Consider the following 25,877-nt stretch of genomic DNA (forward strand, 5'->3'; position numbering starts at 1 on the left):
ATGTTGGGAACACTCCATGTGCTATTGAACATTTTGTGTTAAAATGCACATCTTTGAAATGAAAGCCAATATCAGATGAAACCACTTAGATAATGAAGGGAATGTTTCAGTGCTTTCTTTGCAATATCCTTTATTACACAGAATGGTTTGCCCTGGGTTATTCAACAAAGCTAGTGACGCAACAACTTGCATGTGTAAGTTGCTGTGTGAGCTCTAAGGCTGTAGGATTAATTGACAGTGACAAGCTATTCAATTGTAATCATCTCTCTCTCAGGAGCTCTAAAATTAATTAAACTGAAAGCTCAAAATATTATTTTACAGTTTTAAAACCTTGGTTACTGAAGGCTGAATTCTGACTCTAGTGAAGCACAGTCATTTAAAATTTAATGAGAAAATATTCCTGAGTCTTTCTGACTTCAAATATTTGAACTTTGTAAGCAAGCTTAAAAAAATAATACATAGAATTCTTAAAATTAGCTTCTATACTGTTACCAATATTTTTTTTTAAAAAAAAACAACTGCACCCCCTAAAAAACCAAAAACCAATCAACCATGTGGCACGATGAAAGCAAATACATACTTTCCATTCCTCAAAATGTTCCATGCAAACAGAAGCTCAAGTCAGATGAGCAACACACCATGGTTCCACTACTAGGAACCAGTCTTGCTCCCATTGTCCTTCACTTCCCATTTCTTTTTGGCACCAGAGGAGGAAAATGGAAGTTTTTGCTTTTAATCTTGTGGTTTCATCGAAATGGAGCAAACAATGGTTTGAATCAACTGATATGTAGGCAGTGCGATGTGTATCATACAACACTCCAAAATAAGTAATAAAAGCAAAACCAACTGACCACTAGTAGCACACCCAGTTTATAGATTTTTATAGATTTTTTTTTTTAAATGTAAATTTTTATAGCTTTAACATTTTAAAACACACACACATATAAACTGATATCTGGACCTCCAAGGTAGTAAATGCCTCTTTGAGGTCTGGTGTGGTTCCCACAGCTTTGAAGCTGTGGTGAGGCCCTTGTTGAAAAAATCAAATTTAGATCTGATGGGTTTAGATAACTACCGCCCTGTATCTAATTTACCATTCTTGGACAAGGTGTTGGAACATGTGGTGGCCTCACAACTCCAACCTGTTTTGGATGAAAATGATTACCTAGATCCATTCCAATCAGGTTTCAGGCCTGGTTATGGGGCGGGAAGAGCCTTGGTCGCCCTGGTTGATGACTTATGCTTGGTAATGGATAGGGAGAGTGCAACCCTGTTGGTTCTTCTGGGCCCCTCAGCGGCTTTCAATACCATCTACCATGGTATCCTTCTGGATCGTTTATCTGGACTGGGTTTGGGAGGCATGGTATTAAAATGGTTCCAGTCCTTTCTGGAGGAGCTGTCTCAGAAGGTGGTGCTGGGGGACTTCTATTCCACCCCATGGCCATTAGTCTGTGCGGTGCCACAAAGCTCTATCTTGCCCCCTATGCTTTTTAACATCTACATGAAACCATTGGGGAAAGTCATCAGGAGGTTTGGGCTGGAGTCATCAGTATGCGGATGATAATCAGCTCTACCTCTCGTTTCCAGCTGTACATCCCAGGGAGGCTGTGAAACTCTTGAATCAGTGTCTAGAGGCTGTTTTGGGATGGATGCTGGTGAACAAGCTGAAACTTAATCCAGACAAGATGCAGGTATTGTGAGTTGGGAAACCAACTACTTCGGATGGATGTTTACAACTGGTCTTAGATGGGGTTGCACTCCCCCTAAAAGACCAAGTTTACAGTTTGGGAGTCCTCTTGGACTCTGAGCTAACTGGGGAAGCCCAGGTGGCTACGGTGTCCAGGAGTGCATTCTACCACCTTAGGTTGGTACACCAGCTGCGGCCCTATCTGGAGAGGATGGAGCTTGCCTCAGTTATCCACACACTAGTCACGTCCAGGCTAGACTACTGTAATGCGCTATACGTGGGGCTGCCTTTGAAGATGGTTCAGAAATTTCAACTGGTGCAGAATGCGGCCACCCAAGTACTAGTAGGGGCGAGGCAATTTGATCATATAATGCCTATATTGCACCAGCTGCACTGGTTACTGGTGTGTTTCCGAGCCCAAAGCCTTAAAACGTTTGGGACCTAGTTTCTTGAAAGACCACCTTCACAGACATCAGCCTGCCCACACTTTAAGATCAGAAAGAGAGGCCCTTCTCATTTGCCCACCTGTAACAGCAATTAGGTGGGTGTCCACACGGGAGAAGGCTTTCTCTGTGGTGGCCCCAAACCTCTGGAATAAACTTCCATCAGAGGTCTGCCATCCTTGCAGGCTTTTCAGAAGGCCTTAAAAACATTTCATTTTACCATGGTCTTCCCATGATGTATATTGTTATTGCTGATATTGTTGTCCCTGCTGGTTTTATAGTTTTAATTGCTATTTTATTGTGAACATGTTTTTATTGCTTTTAATATTTTAATATTGTATCGTTTAAATATTTGATGTATTTTATTGTTGTAAGCTGCCTTGTGAGGGCCTCTGCCCTGAAAGGTGGCCAAGACATATTTTAAATAAATAAATAAATAAAATATGCAACATTTCAGTATAAAACACCAGCTGACTGATGACTGAAACTGGTGTTTAAAACCAAAACAGTTAACATTTTGAAATCTGTTTATATATGTATATGTTTAAAATTTTAAAGCTATAAAATCATAGTTTTTAGAATATTTAAATCTATAAAAACAATGGTTTGTGCAAACCACAATTTTCTGAAGTTGGATAAAATGGCAAACTAGAAACAGAAGCTTCTGATTATCTCCCTTCCTCTAATGCACAGAAAGAGGATTGAGGAAATACATCTGAGGCTTGTCAGTGCGCGTTCACATCATGTCAATGGATTTTTATGTCCAAACTCAAACTGTTGCCATTTTCTTTATAACAAATTTCTACCCCTGTAGGAACGGCACTGTGATCATATGCTATGCGGAAGAATCACAGGAAGCTAAGACTTGGCTTCGGTTGCGTACTCCATGGTGTGAGTGCTAAGTCTACAGCACTGTGCACAGGAATCAGGAAGAGCTCAAGAAAAAGGTAGACTGAATTCAGTGCAGATAAAGGAAAACAATAATCCTGGATGTACAACAGTGGATTCTTAATTAGATCTTGGAGACTTTGCTCGCTGAAAGCATAATCTCAATAAGGCTCATCGTTTGCACTGTATACAATTAACATATGAAACTCTGCCAAATAATGTGGTGATTGCTAAGAGGACAAGGAGATTCAAAATGAGATTCAATTGCTAAGAATAAGAGAACAGCAATTCATCCTGATTTGCCTTATAATCTTACCTTGCCATAGGCTAAGAATGAAGGTTGTTTCTCACAACCTAAAGGCAGCCCAGGATCTTGCTGATTTCACTGCATGTTATGATTAGTAGCTTAAAGTCATCATCTGACTAGTCTCCCATGTGTTCCAATCTATTTTCAGCATATATGGTAATTTCGCTCACCCCACTGCAAACTCAGAATCAATTTGATCATATAATTGAGCAAATCAGAAGACTGTTAGTTGCCTAGTCAGCTTGAGCATGCATTGATAGACATCTATCAAGGACAGATGCTTGTTTGTAGGAGTCCACTTTGAACAGCAGGAAATGGAATACTTCAACATTACCCTATTTGTTATAAATAATACTGTCCATGACTAGAGAGAGAATACCTGGCAAAATGGTGTCTCACTTGGACATGTGACTTGACAGAAAACAATAATTGTAAAAGATGCAAAGCAGCCAACGAAGGAGGGGACAAGATGTCATCTGGACATAATGCCCCTGATGCCATTAGTGTAGAAAAGAAGCAGTGATAAGGAATAAGAGGGTGGCAAGCAGAGAGCCAGGAGTAGGGCAATAACTTCAGGAGAACAAAGCTGCTTACATACAATACTTGTTGAATGTTGAATACAATGGCAGAGGCCACCAGTGTGGAAGGAAGCAGCAGCCAGGCACCTCTCCACCATGCCTGGGTCCAGCTCCAGCTGAGAGCCCCCTCCCTCCTGCTGTCAACTGTAACTGCTGAACCTTACAACTAAGATTGTAGTGCCTGAATTTGCTTTCCTTTTCCCCCTCCTCCTCCTCCCTCCCAATCCCCTTTCCTTTTGTGTCATGTCTTTTAGATTGTAAGCCTGTGGGCAGGGACTGTCAAGAAATACTTTTGTAAGCCGCCGTGAGAGCCTTTTTTGGCTGAATGGCGGCATAAAAATCCTTAAATAAATAAATAAAATAATACTTGCCCCTTCTTTTTATTAGAATAGGCGTCTTACTAAATTGTTCAGTAAAGTCTTGGTTTTCCTTGGCAGAATCTCTCTCTCCCCCTGCCTCTGTTTTACTATATGTTAGTTACAGTAGAGCCAATATATGAATATTATTTCATATATTGAAATATAATAAATAAATAAATAAATAAAATCCATTGCAATTCTAGGATTCTTATAGGATAGGCTGGAAGAGTGGGGAGCTGAACATTGTCTCCCCTGCATACTAACCACCTAAGAGATAATTTCTAAATCTCAGGTACACATATGCATGATCCTGTACTAAGAATCCTTCTGCATGCCATTGTGCTGGGCCTCTGCTAGCCCACTCACAGTGGTCAGTTTAACAAGATTTAACAAGGACCGTGGGAGATCTCCAGAGCAGTATGCCTGTTGACCTTTTGTGAAGAGTGCCCCAATCTGTTTTTCTCTGTGTGACCTCCCAGCAAGTTTCTCTGCACTTTCCAGGTTTTTTAAAACAACAACAACAAATAGATGCTACTAATCTGCATAATTCACCTCTGTCCCTTTTGAGATTTGCAGGTGGGATTGTGCAAGTGTGTGGGCCACATCAAAAATACATAAACATAGAATAAAAATAGCCAAAACCTTTAAAATGTTCCTGTAATGGGTTTTTTTTTACTTTTTTGAATGTTTTTATCTACAAGCGGCTAGACATTTGTGCCCAAGGCAAATAACTACTTACTGTGAACAAGGAAGCAAAAGTCTTTCCACATAAGCAACAAGGTGAGCTTTGTGAAACCTTCAGCATCGTATTCTACCACGCCACTATTTTAAAAGAAAATTTTAACTATTAGTCATTAATACTGGAACATATCGTTAGATTCAAATGTGAGCAGACATCAGGCAACTGGGACTATCACTTCCTGTGACTGTACATCTGCAATGCAAGGGATCATCATAGGGCATAATTCATTGCTCCCTTCAGCCAGGCATGAGCAATTTCAAACAGTTACTTCCATGAGGAGGGACATCAGTATCTCCCATACATAGACCAAGTAGACTTGCTCCTCCCTCCTCCACTGCACAGGCTGTGTATGCTCCATTATGCCCTATGAGAATTTCCTCCTGCATATTTCCTCTTTGAGAAGCACACAGTGGATGTCAATAGTATTTAATACTGATATGCTGTTTTTCAACCAATAAGTACCCAAAGAGAGTTACACAAAAGTAAATAGCACATTGAAGAAATAAACATTCAATCTCAGAAAGACACAGGATTAAAAACAATCCACAAAAGGCAGCAATCAAATTAAAATCAGAAGCAGAATTAAATTAAATTAAGTTTTAAATTAATTAAAACTTTAAAAGGCTGTTGGAATAAAATTTTGGGTTGTGACTAGTGGATACAATTTCCATTTTCATATGGCAGAGCGCCTGGTTTTTGCTGATCCATCCTACCCACTGCAGCACCCCACCCCCCAGCTCCCCCAAAAGCTGCTGCTTAGGTTGGAGAGCCCTCTGGAACTGCATGGGATATGGCATGGAGGGTTGCAGTAGATAGGGAGGATCACTGAAAATCAGGTGCTTCACCTTGTGCACGTGTAAGTGCTTTTTCCTAGCATAAAGCCTCCATTGGGGTAAACCTATTTTTAATTTCTGTCTGAAAGACAACAAAGAAGAAACAAAATAAATCACACCAGGGAGGGCATTCCAAGGCTTTGACTATGCCCTATCCAAGTACGCAGATTAACATTAGCAATTGTGCTGATGTAATTGTTACTTTATCTCAATCAGTAATTAGCAATTAAGTGAATGTTTGTTTTTTAAAGCAGGGGAGCTGCATTGGGAAGGGACCGGTGATTTAACCCTTTGCTCCTCTCCCCGATGTCAAACTGTAAAAATCTATCATTGCGATCCACCAAGTTTAGCTTTCATTAAAGTCTGAGTTGATACCACCTGTATGAATAGTTATTTTGGTTTAGATCCTATTGATTTAGTTCATCTATTAAACACCTAATGAAACACATATCTCTAAGAATTGCCCAATCAATTAAAAGTATAATAAATACGATAAAATAAAAACAAAAATATAAAACCAATAAACGTGCTTATACATAGTACAGCTGCAAAAACTAAACCCAGGTTCAAGAGTTAATAAACATAGGTGTCCCTTTTGGTAACGCAAAGGCTCTTTCCATTCACAGAAAGGCTTTTGATCCAACAGAGGCTCTCACCAGCTGAAGGGGTGTGAGTGTGATTTTTGCCCCTTCCTCCTGTAGTCCCTTGCACAACCTCCACCACCATCGCAGAGGGTACCCCCACTCTCCCAAACAGACTTTTTTGGAGGAAACCGGGGGAAGGGCAAGCTGGTGAAAATAATCTCCCTTCCTTCCACCAGCAGGATTGTCCCATAAGCCTTTTGTTGTTGTAGAGCGAGTTGTGTTGAGAAGGTGCTAACCAGGGCTGTCATCCTAATCATGCATAGTTAGAATAAAGTTTCACTGAAAACTGCTGGTCGTTCTCACTTCTCAGTGAGTATGGCTAAGATTAGGTCGCTAGCTAGAGAATAAAAAACATTGTTTAATTTTGTTGTATTCAATTAAAAAGTGATGTATAAATACTTACGTTCCAAAGTGACTAAGAAATGCTGCAATATACTCTCTTCTCTTATGGTAACCCTGAATAACATACTGTACCTATAAAAAAGTAAGGAAGAAAACAGAGAAGATATGATAAAGCTCAGAACAAAGTGTTTATTTTGGTTGTTTTACTAGGAAATACTGCTTACTCTTTATTAATAGCATAGTTTATACATTCTCTAGTTATATATGTAACAGAATAGGAATCCAGAATATATTTTCACACTCATCTTAGCAACAAAGGATTGGTAGTTTAAACTCATGTAAGAATTACTTAATGTAGTGATCACCTTAAAGATAAAAAATATTTATTCCTCTTGAAGGTGCTAGGACACTCTGCTGTTTTTACAACAGGGTAAAATACGACCCCTCTGGAATTTCATGTATTTGAAAAGTGTAAGCTAGGTAATAAAGCTAATCTGTTCAAAAGAAGCTGCAGAAGGAACTTTCGATTTCCAAGCTACCTCGCTGTATGTCAAAGAGGAAATATTCTACACTTATTTCACAATCCTGAGATTTGCTTTGCCAACACGTAAATGCTTTATAGGCTAGAAAATGCCAACTGCATATGCCAGCATAATGTCCCAAAACATGAAGCTACAGACACATTGTAGAGATGTTGTGTCTTTGCAAGAGTCCTGGACCAGGGTGCCACTCACACAGCTCTATTAATTTGAGAAAAGAAACTTTCTACAGCCTCATACCGACTGGAGGAAAATAAAGTGTGCATGTTGTTTATATTGGCTGCGTTAGTATTGGATTACCTTGGCTGGCAAACAGCTGTGCTAAATTACTTGAAATAACCATGATACAATCAGTGCTAAGAGCTATGTTACACCCTCTCAAAATAAAATAATTCTATTTATAAAATTGGATGCATTTCAGCATGAACAAATGCTTATTTTGAAGGCTGTTTGCAAGATCCAAAATGTTACTCCAGGAATAGAAAAAAACTTGATAAGCTAGGTTTATTTATTTTTTTATTTTTTTGAAGAAAAAACAAGGTTAAAAACAGCCTTGTGTACTTGAAAATTAAAAAAAAAACTTAACTTCAATAGGGAGCCACAACAAAACAACTCTAAAGATAGATTCCAGTATAATTATAGAAATGCATTTGAAAGAACGTTTCATAAAGTCATAATTTATAGGCTCCCTTTAAACAAGAAGAACAAGTTAAATTGAAAAAGGGACAAATCTGGAATATTTGATAACCAGATTGCTGAAAGCTCTAACCTCAGGCGACTCTTTTAAAAGCTATAATGCTGAGATCCAAAGGCTCTGCATAGTCTTTTCAGCCACCCCTTTCCCCCCAAACCTACCCCTGGAGGTTGGGAGACCAACTTGAATGGTATTCCGTTAGGCACAAAGAGCTTCTTCCAACAGGTAAAATCAGCAACCTGTCCACATGTACATGACCTCTTTGGATTTTGGCCTAAATGCAAGTTTACTAAGAAACTTCACATGTATTCTACTTGATATGCATAACCACTCTCTTTTCAATTGAAGCGCTATAACATTGTAATAAGCAGTGAAAAACACAGTTCACTCCTTTTAGATATGCTTTGAGAGAAAAATCTCAAAGGAACACAGCTTGTCCTTTAGGATCTAAAGCAGCCTTTCTCAACCTGGGGCGCTCCAGATGTGTTGGACTACAACTCCCAGAATGCCCCAGCCAGCTGGCTGGGGCATTCTGGGAGATGCAGTCCAACACATCTGGAGCGCCCCAGGTTTAGAACCACTGATCTAAAGGAATCAGAATACACAGGGATGATCACCATGTATAAATTTAGATAGACAGAACTCTTTACAATGACTTTATTTATTTTTTGTTATTTACTAGTCGGTTCTCCGAGAAAAAATTGAAATGCTATAAGGGTCATTCGCATTGGAAAATGTTCAGTTTTCATTGGAACTTTTTGTGATGCTCTAGAAAATGATTAATTTAGCATGTTTATTTTACACGTATTCATCAGTAATACATGTATTTAATAAATGACATAAACGTACCTCGTGTTATTTTTTGGCCCAATGTACCACAAGCGTTTGCCATGAAATATTTGAAAGGAAAAATTAAAGCACACTTAGTGAGCAATCCTATGTCCCCTAGACAAGCTTTTGCGGATTCCTGGTGTTTCAAGCCAGTGCTCTGAGCCAGGAAAACATGCTGCCCTCTCCCTTGCAGCTAGCAAGGAGTGACCCAAGGCAGCTGCCTTTTCATGCTTGTAAAATTGAGTACAGAGAGGGTGAAAAGGGGTGCTCCTGGGTGTGAGGAGCAGGGGATTGCAGAAGCTGCTTTAGACACCTTTGCACTCTGAAGCTCTCTGGGTACATGCTCAAAATTGAGTGTCTAGCAAAACTGCAGGGCAGACGGAGCACGGACTAGAGTAATCCCTCCATCTTCTGTCTGCCCTACATTGGATGCTTGTAAGTCCCCGAGTTCAGGGGCTCACGAGTACCTAGAGTTCAATCTATAGGACTGAACCCTCAATGTGATTTAAATGTATTATGTAAACAATAAATAAATTGGGATACTTGCAAAATTTAAAGACAATAACATGTACTTCCCTTACATTGATTTTATATTGTATTTTATATCATGTTTTTATACTGTTTGTTTTATACTTTGAATGGTTTTAATTTTTGTGAACTGCCCAGGGAGCTTCGGCTATTGGGCGATATAAAAATGCAATACATAAATAAATAGTTTAAATTGAAGGGGGAAAGAGCCAAAGGTAATAAAAACACTTGACACACTAATTTTAGCAACCCAAAGAACTGTGAGTGATATGCTGACAACTACTCATCTATTTCAATAGAGTTCGATTCTCTTCCAGTAAAGCTTTATCCGCGGCACCTTCAGTTTCACTGCACTACTTATGCGTTCCACTTCACACGTTCCGTTACCATTTTGAGACAGATGTTTTTCAATAACATGTGTATTCTCTCACATATGTGCTAGGGATACTCACCTGAAAAACATTAATTACAACTCTGAAACTGCCGAGCTTGCCTAATATTGCATTTGCGATCGGCATCCGATTGTTGTTACTAATTCACTTACAAAACTGATTTTTTTTCCTGCAGAAAAATGAAGCACTGGAAAAAAATCTGACCCACATCACTGTTATTTACTTTAAGAAATGTCTGGGCTGTACCTTCATCCAAAGAAGACTTTGGGGTGGTTTAAATACTTGATTATGTATTGATGTATCATCATCATTCCTTAAAACTAAGAGAAAATCCATCTGTTTCCAAGAACTGCAGCTGAGTATGCTATTAGTCAGCAAGAAAATACAATAATTTGGCAAGGACCCCAAAAGTTACTTTACGCATGCCTTGGAGCTCAGGCACACTCAATGGGAATTTGAGTGTGTCTATTTGAAAAGCACTTTGTCATGCAGCATCGGGAGATGGAGCTCAAGAAACACAAGCCTGAAACCCCCTTATGCCATACAGTTTTTATCTATCAATCATAAATACGTAATTGATTGGCTCTTTAAGATTCTGGACTTTGGGCTGGTAACAAATTTCCGAGCCCGATTCAAAGTGCTGGTTTTAACCTATAAAGTCTTACATGGTTTGGGACCACAATACCTGATGGAATGCCTCTCCCGACATGAACCTACCTGTACACTGTGCTCAACATCCAAGGTCCTCCTCCGGATGCCTACTCTCGAGGGAAGCTCGGAGGATGGAAACAAGAGAGAAGGCCTTTTCTGTGGTGGCCCCCCAATTGTGGAACAGTCTCCCTGACAAGGCCCACCTGGTGCCGACATTGTTATCTTTTCGGCGCCAGGTCAAGACTTTTCTCTTCTCCCAGGCGTTTAGCAATATGTAATTAGCCTGGGTTTATTTTTGTATGTTTTTGTGATTTAAAATTTTTGTATATTATTGTTAAGTGTTTTTATCCTATGTAAACCACCCAGAGAGCCTTGGCTATGGGGCGGTATACAAATGTAAATAATAATATAATAAATAATGTGATGATGATGATGATAATAATAATAATACAACAGCTCTTTGTACTATATTACCTTGTTGGTTAGCAGTTGGCATACTTGGGGCACATAGTCAATGAGGCATCCTCCACCTGGAAAAGCAGGGATATGAAGGGCAGAAGATCCTCCAAGAGCACTAGAAAGATAAGTTCATAGAATGACATCAGATGATACTTCTGTGTTTCTTATAATACTTTATCCTTTTTCAAAGCTATAATTTGTTAAGGACATTGACTTCCCAAACAATATACTAAAATATAATTAAATGCAAGTATTCCTACTACATTAATAGCACACTACATCTATAAAACAACATACAGTAGAATTATGTTAATATACAGTACGATACAGTATGATTGCTTATGTGTTTGGTTGGGGTATGGGAAAGACAGGCTCAAATGTATGCTCAGTGATGAAGATCGCTTACTGACTTTCAGCAAGTCTCTCTCAACCTAACCTTCCCACACACAGCTGTTGTGAAGATAAAATGAATAAGAATTTATTTTTTAATTTCTCCTGAGCCTTGGGAAATCATACAAAATAAATTTAAATTAATTATACATTTAACTTTATAATGGAGGGAATCTTTAATCATGTATGATGATCAACTATCAATCCTACTAAAATGCTAGGACAAGGAAGATGTTTATTTAAAATTACTTCTACAGTGCTCATCATCTGGGCAAATAGAATATACATAAGGAACAGCCTTTTGTATTGCATCTAAACACCCATAAATAATTTTCTCTTGAGCTCTAATCAATCCAGCATCCTTGGGAACTTATAAACAGCAATAATTTTCAACTCCACCAAATCCCACAGCTATAAAATCCACACTTCAGCAGCCAGTGGCACACTGCATAACAAGTAAATAAATAGATTATATTATTTATCAAGCAAAAGCAGTTTCAAATCTGACTTTGTTCATTACTAAAAGGAGCCCTTCAGGTAAAAGAAACTAACTGCATCTCTATGCCCTACAACAAATAAAATGACTATGAACCTAAATGAGATAAAAAGGGGATGGGTTGGTACTATAACTTGTTTATATGGAAATTGATGAGAATTCTAGCAAATAAATAATAATAATAATAAATAATAATAAATAATAATAATAATAATAATAATAATAATAATAATATGATCAGAACTTGAGAATGTATAGTCATCTAGGAACTAGAACTCCTTCATAACCATCTCTTATTTTAGTTTCATGAAATATTTTTTTGAAATGCTGTTGCTAGAATTGTTACTAGTAATATGGATGAATGGAGTCCCTACTTAATAATATCATTTATTATATTTCTGTACCATCCAATAGCCAAAGGGAGAGGCCATAGCTGAGTGGAAGAGCATAAGCTTTACATGCAGAAGGTCCCAGGTGCAATCCCCAGCATCCCCAGGTAAGGCTAGAAAAGAATCCTGCCTGAAAACTTGGAGAGCTGCTGTCAGTTAGTGCTGACACTACTGAGCTAGATAGACCAATAGTCTGGCTCAATATAAGGCAGTTTCCTATGTCCCAAAGCTCTCTGGGCACTTAATTGCAAGAGACTTGCAACTAGCTACTTGCCTGTGGCACTCAAGTCAACTCCATGAGGCCCCTGCTGCTGCTGGAATAAAGCCATACAGTTCTCTCTTTTCCCCGACTATGGCAAATCATTATTTACTTTTTAATTTTAGAAGAGGGACAGTGAGAGCTTGGTGCATAGCTTCAGTAATTCATTGCAGAGTGGAGGGCACATAGGTTAGCTCTCTTTTTTCTAAAAAAAAATGTCTTTTTAGGTTGCCACCACAATTCATCAGTGAACTCCTGATTCTTTTGATGCCGCTTCCACCACCAAAATGCAGCTCCTAGGGGTTTCTGGATATTGAAACTGGCCCCAAGAGCACCCGAGGTTGCCCACCCCTGCTCCTAGAGTCTAGAAAAATATTAGCTCTTTCCTGCTTACCTGGGCAGAATACTATTTTAACTGTTAAAACAGTCACAAATGTCGATTTGTGTTGCAGCAGCAAGAACTAAGGACGGGATCAAGTTGTCCATTGCCACAATTAAGACCCTATCTGCGCTAGTACTTTCTGCAATCTAATCTTGTTATTGCCTTTTAACGTTTCTTTCCTCCCTGTAGAAATATTCACGTTATTTCCTTGTTTTTGGAGGTATTTGCATCTTACATTACAAGTAACAAAGAAAGATTACCTTCACCACATATGGGATGTTAACTTGTTAGTTATTAACTGTAGATGTTCCAATACAAGAAGCTCAAGGCAAAACATCATTATATATTTTATACACATAAAATTTCCATAAGCATTTTCACTTCACTTTAATTCCTTCTTTGTTTAAAAATGGCTGTGTTACCTGGGCCATTGAATTAAAGTGATCTGACCTTTGCACATTGCTCAAGAAAACCATAAATTCAGTTTTCTAGTGTCCTTGAGGTACGTGCATCAATTGTACCTCTCTTTTTGTTATCAGAAGGTGGGTGGAGTCCTAGTTGCTATGTAACTGGTAGCAATACTGTTGGAATATTAAAATACAGCCCATTTGAGAAACTGTCTTTTGTGAAGAGTGAGCCAAACAACATGAGTAAAACTTGTAAGGCTTTTTTGTATGATGAAACATGTTTATATTGCTTAAAAATAACATATGGGGATAGTTCTTTGAAATATTGAGGGACCAGGATGCTTATTGTAATAGTGTAAAAATTACAGCCAATCTCTGCCTGCCATACATGCTCTTCTGCTTTGGAATTTTAGTTTGCTAAAGTGGTATTCTACAAATTTAGTCTACCACATACAAAAACTAAAGTCCTGGATGATATTTTGGTCCATGGCAATGAAAGGATTTTTTAAATCTTCATTTGGGAGGTGGGAGTGGGAAGGATGGTGAATGGGACATCTAGAGCGAAGTCAGGTGAGAAGTTATTCTGTGGAAGATCATGGGCCTTGCATGCCAAACATCCTGGGTTCAATACCAGGCATTTCTGCTGGTTAACACCTCTGACCAAGATAATACTGGGTTAGATAGACCAACGGTCAAAGGCAGCTTAAAATGTTCATGCTCAACATATGAATTTTAGTTGATGACGTAATGATGAGATTTGGTTGTACAACCTAGCCTTGCCTAGAAAAATTGTGGCTGTATTTTATCTAGGCTATATTTTGCTCTAGGCTAGATCTACTATACAGCCACAGCTCTATACACACTTTACAGCTCTAGGCTATATTTTGCTTCTGATGCATTTCTGTAATAGCAAGTGTAAAAGAAGGCATTGAAGAAGATGTCCTTTCCTTCTAACGACATATGGCAGGATTTGTTCGTATTGTTTTTTCTCTCTTTTCCTTCAGAAAGATGCCAATATTGAGGTGTTGGTAATATGCAATATGATGATTAATCAACTAAAACCATTTAATTTAGTTTAATTTAGCAGGCCCCAAATGGTTGGTGGGGACTGCTAAACAAAATAGAATGCTGTTTTCTGCAGGGAAGTTCTGTTTGAATACCGGATCACTCTAGTATAAGCTTGATAGCACACCGTGGTCCATATCTGTCCCTTTTTTACCATCTGTTAGACAGGCTTCCTCTAAAGAAAGAAATGTTGCTTTGAGCACTCTTTGCTTTCACACAGTCTCAATGTACTGTAGCTGTCAAAAACGCAGATGTAGCGCTGTGAACTATAGAATGCAGAACAACACAGAAAAACATAACCCCCACCCCTCTCCCTCAATGGAGAAAAACATATTCCCATGGATATCACAAAAAAAACTTTACATTCATAGAAGATGGAAAAGATGTTGCTACAGATATGGACCATTTTTTTTAAAAAAAGTGACTTTACATATACTTTAAAGCAGGGGTTGGCAACCTGCGGCCATAAGACTGCATATGGTTGTTGGCCTAATTTCAGACAGCCCTGTAAACAACCAGTTCAGACTGCGGGCAAGAGAGACCTGCCCTGTCCTTGGCAGCCAGCTGGGTAGAAAAGGGGGAGAGAGGGGGGGGGGGAGAAGTGACAGGAAGAAACAGAGAAAAGGAATGGCACGGCCCCAACCCACTGCTGGCTTTAGCCCTACATGAGCTAACCAAAGAAAAGTGGCCCTTGATAGTAAAAAGCTTCCCCATCCCTGCCTTAAAGGCTTAAGCTCTCTTGCAACCCTCTTGTCCTAGCGCACTACTCACCACTTCTTAGGCGGCCTTCTGCCTCCTTCTGTCCTAGTTTCCTGCTTCCTTTACTCTTCTTTCACCATCACTGTTCTACTTAGCTGGCTTTTCTTTAAAATTAGCACATCGCAAGGGCCATCTACATTCTTGGCCAATCAGATGCCTCCAGGAAGCCCACAAGCAGGGATGTACAGCATCTGAACATTAGGACAGCTCAGGCTCTCACTGTCAGAAGCTTGATCATCATAATCAAAACCCTTCTAGTTAAAACTTCTTGAGATTCACTTTGTTACAGTTTTGAATATTTCAAAATTTAGTAATATCTTTACAGACTTTATATCAAGGAGGTGTTTACCTCAGTTATGTAATGAGAAAGCAAAGCACTGTAGCTTACTTCAAAACAAACCATGCAACGCTGACCGCTAGTTCATTTCTGGGCACAAGTCATAATTGTAAAAGATCTAAACAGCTTGGGGCCTGATTATCTAAGGGACCTCCCATTCTTTTAGGAGCCCAGCCATAAACTGCAGTCATCTTCTGAGGCCCTACTGCAACTGCCCATGCTATCAGAAGATGATCATCAGAGAAAGGGCTTTGCAGTAGAGATGCTAAATACACTGAACTCTCCCCATAGATATGTTCACCTAGCATCTTCTTTGTTATCCTTTAGGTGCCAAGTGAAGACCATATGGTTCTCTCAAGCTTTAAATGACATCTAAGATGCTTTAAACTGCTGCTTTAAACTACTGTTTTATGGATGCTTTATTTCCATATTGTATTTTTATGTCATTTTTTGTTGTTGCTGAGGTTTAAAAAGCCCTCAAGATGGCTTACAAAATGCTAAAGGTGGGATAAAAATACCTTATATAAATAAATCAAGCCAGTAAGTCCTAATGACTCAAATATTCAGCTCAATAGTAAATATTTAATCAAACTTTACTAGAGAGTCTGTCACTATGACTGCTAGTCTTGTGCTATTTTAAGCATCTTTCATGATCTCATCATTCTCAGAAAATAATCAGTGAGTTTTTTAAAAAATGGTTAACTGTGGAAACTATGTTGAAAATGTAGTTTCTCCAGGGTATTTTGTAATAAAATGTCAAGTGTATGTGTGTTCGTGTGTGTGTGTGTGTGCAATAAAGGACAACAATTTGAATTCCTAAGAAAAAGAAACATTAACTGTCCCCAGCTGTCATCTTAAAGAAAACGCCTTTGTTGCCACTGTCATTGTATCACGTATACTAATAGCAAACTCAATTCCCCAAGTGCCAGACTTTATATAGGCAAAATGGCACCATCCACGAACAAAACAAGAGTTATCAGCAGGCTTAGGGAACCACAAGATTTGCAGAATTTAGATTAGACTGTGTATATAAGGTGGGAAGGGCGGGGAGAAGGAACCCCAAACAGTCCAATAAGGACTGATCACGCTCAGTGGCCGTGGAATGCTGTCTGTTGGAAGAAAACCAGGGAAAGGGCCAATGGAATGGAGTGTCTGGAATCCTGAACAGCACCACTGCATGCTGCAACATTTTGTTGCAGGACCCCATTTGTTGTATTCTAATTGCCTTCTGTGACTTGTTCAGGACTTTCCAAGAAAAAAATCCCCAGAGTTCAGGGGAAAGCCGTGTCTTGGCTCGCAAATGGAAGCTGTTGGGCACATCGTGGAACTCCAGCGAACCCAAATATTTATTTATTTATTTATTTATTTATTTATTACATTTTTATACCGCCCAATAGCCGAAGCTCTCTGGGCGGTTCACAAAAATTAAAACCACAGTAAAACACCCAACAGTTTAAAACACAATTACGAAATACAGTATAAAAAGCGCAACCAGGATAAAACCACACAGCAAAGTTGATATAGGATTAAAATACAGAGTTAAAACAGTAAAATTTAAATTTAAGTTAAAATTAAGTGTTAAAATACTGAGTGAATAAAAAGGTCTTCAGCTGGCGACGAAAACAGTACAGTGTAGGCGCCAAGCGGACCTCTCTGGGGAGCTCGTTCCACAACCGGGGTGCCACAGCGGAGAAAGCCCTCCTCCTAGTAGCCACCTGCCTCACTTCCTTTGGCAGGGGCTCATGGAGAAGGCCCCCTGTAGATGATCTTAAGGTCCGGGTAGGTACATATGGGAGGAGGCGTTCCTTCAGATAATAGGCCCGGATTTTCCAGTGATAGACATCCCTAATCCTCACTCAGCCATAAAGCTATCTAGGAGACTTTGGCCCATTCTCTCCCAGTTCTATCTACAGAGTTGGTGCAAGTATAAACACTTGAAAAACACACCCATGTACTGCAGTCTGAAACCCTTAGCAAAAACGGTGAGATGCAAATATGATGAATAACTTATGTCTGCAACTGTGCATTGTGTTCCTTCTCCAATCACTTTTAGTAATTATTTTGTGATTCACATGATATTTGAAGGTCCCGGAAATGGCTCCCTCAGTTAAAAAAAAAGTTACTATCTCTTTGCATTCTCATTGAAACAAGCATTCAACAGTAATGGTCATCAACATTAATTAAGAGTGGTTTACTACCATGACTTTAATTAAAGGGGTTGCACGTTTCCCAACAAATGAATAGCTTCATAAGGAAAGCTTCCTCTTTTCCTGGCTGTCTCAGGACCAGTGGAACAGCCCTTCTAACAAGATGCCTGCCCTTCCTCCCAAAACAGGAAGGGAGAAGTTGGAATGTGGGGGACAATAGGGGAGCTGGATTCGCTGGTCATACTCCTCCCCTGCCTGTCTTATCCACATGTTATGTGGCTAGGGAATAAGGTGTGACATGCTTTACTTGTTATGTCAGATGCTAGCACTGAAACCACAAGACTCTCACCACGTTCTTGGTGAGAAGATGAGAAGATTTCTTGGCCTGGGACTTTTATTACCAGTTTTTAAATCTCGTCATTGAAGTTGCAGGTGGGCCACATATGAGTATGCACACATACAAGACAACTGTATTCTCCATCTCCTTCATGCAACCCCCCACCTTTCTTTCTTTCTTTTCCTGCCTTCAACAGTAGCAGCTTAGCAATCACAGTAGTGCTTTTCAAAATCTGAGGCAGGCCTTTCTAGGGACATAAGAAAAGTTGCCAACAAAGCATTTGCTTCTTTTTGATCTTTCCCCACTATGTGTCTTTTCCAAGACAGTAGACAGAGTGCCAGCCCCTCCTAACCAGTAAATGCCGTGCAAATCTTAAATTATTATTTCTCGAGTGCCTACAGTAACTAGGCGTTGTACATAAAGCAAAATAAAAAGACACAGGCCCTGCACTCAGGCTTACAGTCTAAAAGCAGGAACAGACGCTTTAGCCAACTTACCCACACATGCAATTGTTCACATGAGCACTGTATCAGAGGACGAGGCTAATGGAGTTACTTTTCTGAAACTATGCACAAGCAATTACTTGTGCAGTTAAGCCTGTTTCAATAATGCTGTTTGCCCTTTTGAGAGTGTTCTCACAAAAAAGCTGTTCTTGCAAAACTGCACAATCCTACAAGGCAGAAACCAATGGCTCTATGAATGTCCAGATCAGTCTTTTCCAACCTAGATGCCCTCCAGGTGTGTTGGACAACAACTTCCATCATCCCTAGCCAGCATGGCCAATCATTCACACCAGGCAACCTGGAGGACACCAGGTTGGGTAAGGCTCGTCTAGGCTGTGTAAAATACGCTTCCTAGCATCTTTAAATTGTGGAAAGGAAACAGGTCAGTTTATATATTGGGTGAGGTGGGAGTGGGAGACAACTCAGTTAAAAGAGTTGTCATCCGGCTAATACACCATATCCTTTTGCATCGTGTACCCCTAAAGCAGGGCAAAAGGGCTGCCAATTCACTTGCTGTATGAGGAGACAAGAAAAGTAATCTTGGAGAACTGGGGGATTGCAGTAGTTACAGGTTCAAAAAGGTTTGCCCAAGAGCTGTGAGAACCACACGGAGGCTCCAAGCTGGTGAAGATGGCTTTACAGTAGCTGCAACATTTTCTTCTACTTTCCAAGAACGTTCAGTCAACAGGAATGAAAAGAGAAGAGCCTTGTGCTGTAGACAGGTATGCAGAGTTAGCTGATACAATCTTGGAAACATAGTGCAAACTGTAGTTGTCTGATACAGAATAGGACAGGACATCAGGTCCAGATTGTGAAAAGTAGCAAAGGCATGCAGTAGAGGCTGACAAACAAAGCATTACCATGAAGTCGTCACATTGGAGCAAGAACCTGCAACTAGTAAGCAATTTCTGTAAACCACCCAGAGAGCTCTAGCTATGGGGGCGGTATATAAATGTAATAAATAAATAAATATACAGGAAGATGAAATCCCTTGTGATGGAGCACTGTAACTATCAGTATCATACATTTTGGAGCTGTGGTTAGTTCAATGGGTAGGACCCAGTATTGGTTACAGTCATCTCTAATCGCAGAGAAGAAATAAATTTTGTTGCGGTCAAATGTCTCTGTGAAAATAAGCCTCCCTGAGAACTATGAATACAAGGCCATGCAATCATCAAGAGTGGAAGAATATCAGCAAGAGAGACCATCCAAAACACCTTCGGGTAGAGAAAGGATTGATATTCTGGATACTTCTTTGGGTTGGGGCAACAGTGCAGTGGATGTAGAATCCGCCTCCCAGGGCTTGATGACTGCTTTGCAATGCCCATCTGCCTCCCCAAGCATGAACTTCTTAAAGTAATGCTAGAGTAGGATGGGTTCTCCAGTATGACCGACAAATTTGAAGGGTGTTGAACCTAATCACTTGCCTTAATCTCTTCATGGCAAAGATCAATGATCCAAGGTGATGAGATCCCATTCTCAAACCTTGGAATTTTGCTATCCACAGCATCAGCAAAAGGAAGTTCATGCAATGAGGCAATCCTACATGCCTTGGGATGCAAGTAGGTAGTTTGGTTGTTGTTTTTAAATACACATTTTATTTTTGTTCCACTCAGGAAATAAAGTCTGGGTTAGCGATTGGTTGGAGTTCGGCACTGTAAGAAAATTCACAGAGGATATACATCTAGCCCTAGACATAGTTATGCCCATAGAGTTGGGACTATCTAGTACTGAGTTCAGAAATGTTTGCAATCATTTGAAAGCTTTTTTTAAATTTTCCCAGTATTTTAGCTTTTCAGCATCCTAGCCTTTTAGCTCTGCTGTTTTAAATCTATACTTTAAATTTCTGTATTGCTGCTAGGTTTTATTCTGGTTGTACTTTTATATTGTGGTTTTAAGCTTCCATATTTTATAATTTTATGCTGTATCTTGTGATTTTAATTTTTGTGAATTGTCCAGAGAATTTCAGCTATTGGGTGGTACAGCAATGGAATGAAATGAATAAATAATCATATATACTCTATGTATTAAAATGGAAGGTATCAGAAAACAGCATTGGGATACTTCTACACCACATGGTTGGACACTTAACCAGCTCTAAGATTTTAAACCATAATGTACCTTTCATAGTTATTTTAAGGAATATGCTAGTCCCTTCAACTGGCTAATGAGGAGCACATCTAATTCTATTTATTAGGGATGGGAAGCAAGCTTTATTGTCTATAACAATTTCTTCTACTCACCCCACCCCTTCATAACTCTCTACATATACAAGTTTTCCTATCTCATTTTGAAATTGTAGCTGATCTCAAGTAAATGAAATATTATAAGATCTGCTATTCACAGTGTTTGAAATTGAACAGCAAGCTGAAATAAACAAAAGCAAAACTTTCCTTCCCCCCTCCCCCTATTTGGAAATAGACAGGTATTACGGGCTTTTGATCTCCATCTGTTTCTTACTTCCTCCTTCCATTTTTTTTTACTAATAAGTTCCTTTTATCTCCTTCCCCCCCTTTCCCCCTGCAGATTTATCACTTTTAATACATTATTCTATTTGGCATAGAAGCCATAAGAAACCACATCAAAACAAAAAGAATGTCACCACAAAACCTGTCCTAAGAACTTTAATTCTAAATCTGTTGTCAGTTTACCAATTTCAAGACACAGTAATAGTAAAACAAAAAGACTTTTAGTCCTATTATTATTAAACAGCAGGTACAAGTCAAAATTCTCAAAATTCTCACAGCAAACTTCCATCGATCTCTCCTAGCGTTAGCAAATGCCATATTGTAAGGGCCAGGCAAATGGGCATTTCTGCTTTTTGGTGCTATAGCTGACTCACACATTGGCCTGGTTGAGACAACACGCTAAGCCATGCTGCTTAACATTAATGCATTCCCTTAACCATTTTCTAGTTAAGCAGTATGGTTTAGCATGTTGTCTGAACAAGGCCACTGATGTTGGAAAAGATATCCAAGACAATGGACTAGTTTGCACCTAGCAACAACCCATCAGTAGTTGTTATTACATGCAAAAGCTGCACTGTGGTTTAACTATGGATTGTCAACCAGAAATGACTCAGGAAGAGAACCCATGGTTAACAACTCATTGTTAAAACATAGCGCAGGGTTCACATGTAACAACCCATGATTCAACAACAATCCACAATTCAATGACATACTCAACCCAAACTCTAGTTTGTCATTATGTACAAACCAGGTGGCTTGATTATATGTTATAAAGTTCTAATGTTGAATCTAAAGAGTTTGTGTCATGGCTACCATGGGCTAAGAACCCCATGTACAGCTTCTGAATTCTTTGATGAAATGATGGGAAAGAAATCTAACCAATAAATAAATGAAGTCACAGATACATAGTCTTTTAATAGAGCAAAGGAGCCTTGTAAATTGTTTTGGACTGTCTGTTCTGACACAATGCATGGATTTCCTAGAAGCAACAGCCAAAAGCCTAAGCTGAGGACTAGAAGAACATTGGGCTCTACGATGTATGGGAAGAAAACTGAGAATAACTTTGTTTGCTCTTTTAACCTTTTTGGTTCCTCGACACATAAATTTGTATTCAAATATTATTTCCTGAAACAAGGGCACCTTTACTTTCTAGTCCTTTTCTCTCTTGATGGCATCCTAACAAGGGATGAAACAATATGTTGATTCCCGAACACAGGGTGGAAAGGAGCCTTTCATGGTGGTTGGAGGGAGGAGGTGCAGGAGAAAAGGAACTTTCCATCCACCCCTTTGCCATCACCTTGCATCCACCCACCATGCAGGACCTGTCTCCCAGAGGGACCTGCCAGCAATCACCATGGAGCTCTGCTGAGGTCAAGCCATTAAATACAGGCTAGGCAACTGAGTGAAAGAAAAAATACCTGGCACTGAGAAACTTAACATGTATTTAGTAGATTTGTGGGGGGGGGGGGCATTGTATTATCCTTTGATTTAGGATACCAACCTTATAATGTAAGAGACCAAAATTTGAAGCTAAATTATTCTTATGTAACAGGATCCATTAAACAAATTCAAAATTATGTTAGAAGTTGGCTTCCCCCAGTGCCCCATCCCATGCAGAACATAAAATGGATAGTTAACCATATAATTCAAGCTAATATGGATTATAAATTGGGCATTTCAGTTCTACATGGAAGGCAAAGCGATGACTTCAGTAAATCTTTGGCTTTGTTAAGCACTGAACTATTAGGCCTCATAATAATTTTGAAGGTTTTCATGTAAAGCAATTTATTAGAACTTGACACTGAAGTCAATGAAGTTTAGCAACTGTATATACGAAAACTGCTCTTTAGAAAACTTCTCCATCTTCTCAAAACCACCAATAATTTGATATCTCCTGTTTTGCAAGAACCATCAGAAGAAAGGCACAGCAGAGTACTTGTATATTGGGGGAAATGGGTTATAACGGTGAGAGAAAATAGCTGGAAAGATTAAAGTCAGTCTGTGACAGAGAGAATCAGATCATTCTACTGTCTTAAAAGTCCTGTTGCAATACTCAATATCCAGACATTTAAGTAGGTTCAGAATCACTGCAAGTTCTCAGCCTTAATCCTGTGTGTGGTATCTCACTCTATTTATCAAAGCTTAATACAATACAGTCAGTTTCAATAAACAGTAGTTGGAACATTTTGCAGAACTTTACTTTCCTGAAGAATAATCACAAACAGATTATCTTATTCCTGTCTCCTTCAAAGCATATGAAAGCGTAGAGTTAATCTTGATATCTAACACTTCAGTTTCTCAAAGTCACACACACACACACATTTTCGATCACACAAGTTAACAAAGAATTCAGGCTGGTTTGAAGTGTATTCAGTGTACATTTGTATGATGTTTGTCCTTTAAAACCTGAAACAATTCTGGCAAGGTTTGCAAATATGAAAAAGCTGATTGATGGGGTTCATGACTTTCCAAGCTGTTTATGCAGCAATGGTGATCATTTCCTCACTTGTATTTTGCAATCTATCCTTATGATTGGTTCCTCGGGTGGCTAGAATGCTGGGTTTAGACGTGCAAGAAAAGCTCCTTTACAGAGTTGTTGTACGGGTATAATTGTGAACTGCCCTGAGGGCGTCAGCAATTGGGCGGTATAGAAATGAAATGACATAAAATGAAATAAATAAATAAATAATTCTTGAAAGTTGACTAGGATAAAAATGTCACGTAAATAATAAATCTGCAAGTGAAGTAGGATATGGACATCTGCATTCTCTTTAGTTTAATGGAATCAAAAAGTTCTTGTCTGTCCAGTGCTGCTCGTAGATTGCGTATTAAGGTATCTGTAATTATTTATCCAATGAAGAAATTCCTAAGTTGTTAACAGTGCTTTTAAATTCTTTCAATGTATTTTGTCATTCTTTTTATTGTATTTGGTTTTGTTATGCATGTCACCCTGATGGCTTCAGCTATAGGGCAAATCATAAATTGAACAAACAATAATAATTGTATAAAATGAAGGGAAATCTGAGAAACAGTGCTGTGATTGACCTTAACTATTAGCCTAACTCATTTGTGTAGACCCACCAAAATCTTTCATGAAAACAAAGCCTTAAGAAATCAGTAAGGCCCAACTTTTCAAGTCAGCATTAACTGATATTTAGATTTTGCATCAGCAGATCGGCAATATCACATACAATGCAATAGATACTTAAACACACAGTACAAATCAGGCATTTGGGGACTTTGGTGATATCAGAAATATCTGCATCCACTATTTGTGTTCACTAGTCTTACAACACATACAAGTACCATCATGAGGAGACATAGCACACATTGGTTTAATAGCCTTACTGTAGACATGAATTAATGTTGAAAGTCATTGATAAATCACCAATGAGAGCAATTAATTCAATCTTTCCCATTATCTACCACAAAGTATAGAGGGAAAGAAGCTCATTACAGACATACTTTCTATAAAATAAGCAAACTGAAATATATTGCTAAACAACAAAGTCACTATATGGGATACAATTAACTGCTCAACTTTCTTCCAATTTGTTTTATATTATTATACTCAGTATCTGATGTATGAAACAGGATAAGCACAATGCAGTGATTCACCAACAAATATGCTTTTTGTTGCATCTACATAAGCATGTGCAGAGAATGAAGCAGTGAATCAGATAATTCAAAAAGTAAACTTGCTTTATTTTTGCGTTCTAAATTTCATGCTTCTAATGGAAGGTATTTCCTCTTTTCAAAGGCCTGTATTCTTGGGTTTAGTTATTTTCCTTTAAGTGCTGCATTTCCTTGGGCTGGGACATTTAAATCTTATAGTTTAACTCTGCTCTCATCTTAACATGTACCACTGACTTTCTCTCCTTAGGAGAATCAGGAATGCTATTGACAGTTAGAGTATTATATCAGAATGCAAAATGCACAAGCGAACACAAGTGAACAGAACCCTAGTTGCTTGCTTATGCATCTGTCCTTTGAAATGTACATGGATTTTTATTCCAGTACTTTATTTGTATTGAAATGTATAGGCTGCTTCTCAACTCAAAGAGACCAAAAGCAGCACATAACCATATTAAATACAGTAAAACAACTTCGCGTAACTAAAAAGATTGAGCAGTACAAAAATACAGTTATAAATGCAAACAGCCAGTCAAAACAAACAGAGAGGAGGACTGAATGGAGCACTGATGCAGGTTAAACAAGATGGTCTTTACCGGCTTCTAAAAATGTTAATAGGGAAGGGTCTAAGTAGGCTTCTTGAGGGACAGAATTCCAAGGCCTGGGCACCACATATGAGAAGGCAAGAATATGGCCCAGTTCACATCTAACGAGAAGCCACTGTGGGTGAATTTCCTTGTGGTGCTTCTTGTCACGGCGGTGGCTATCACTATGAATATTCTGAGAGCAGCAGGGGCATGCCATAGCTTCTCATTACGTGCAAACCCAGTGAGGGTGGGTTGTTCGCATGGTTGACAAGCCACCCACAACCCTAAAACACCCTTGCCAGGTTCACATGTAATGAGGAGCTGCAGCAGGGGCTTGGATCGGCAACTTGGCATCTGTGGGGGCTGCAACCCAACATGGCTAATAAGCCATACTGAGCTGGAGTGATTGTGCAAAACCAGGTCAATGAGAAAGCAGTGATGGGAATTGTGGTGATTTCAACAAGGGAATCAGGTACGCCAGAAGACCCTTTGATGTCCTGTCCCATGTGGCTGCATTGGACATTTCCTTGCAATGTCACAGCCTATGCTGGGTGCAATATCTCATATCACACACAATCCTAGAGTTTTACCTCAGCATCTGTTACAATATAATAAAGGATCCTGGAATCTACTTCTTGGGTCATTTGCACCCATAAAAAACTGCCCCAGGCAACTGCTTGAGTTCTTAAATAGCTGGAGCGCTCCTGGAGGGAACTGTAATTAAAAACTGTTAACATACAATTTTCAGTTTTTTTAAAAAAAATAGCTTGGAGTTTATATTTCTGTGTTGCTTCACAAGCC

The 25,877-nt window shown here is 39.1% G+C and overlaps 1 protein-coding gene across 1 annotated transcript in view; it reads right to left on the reverse strand.

The window, feature by feature from the left end:
* BABAM2 (BRISC and BRCA1 A complex member 2) overlaps positions 1-25,877 on the reverse strand; it is a 167,140-nt gene that overhangs the window by 43,381 nt on the left and 97,882 nt on the right. The window contains exons 8-10 of the mRNA XM_063124170.1: positions 10,933-11,032; positions 6,885-6,955; positions 5,002-5,084 (exon numbers count right to left, since the gene is read on the reverse strand). Coding sequence (XP_062980240.1) covers positions 5,002-5,084; positions 6,885-6,955; positions 10,933-11,032 — 254 coding nt within the window. The remainder of the gene's footprint in view (positions 1-5,001; positions 5,085-6,884; positions 6,956-10,932; positions 11,033-25,877) is intronic.

This window comes from Elgaria multicarinata, chromosome 4, assembly GCF_023053635.1.
Source record: "Elgaria multicarinata webbii isolate HBS135686 ecotype San Diego chromosome 4, rElgMul1.1.pri, whole genome shotgun sequence".
Lineage (NCBI taxonomy): Eukaryota > Metazoa > Chordata > Lepidosauria > Squamata > Anguidae > Elgaria > Elgaria multicarinata.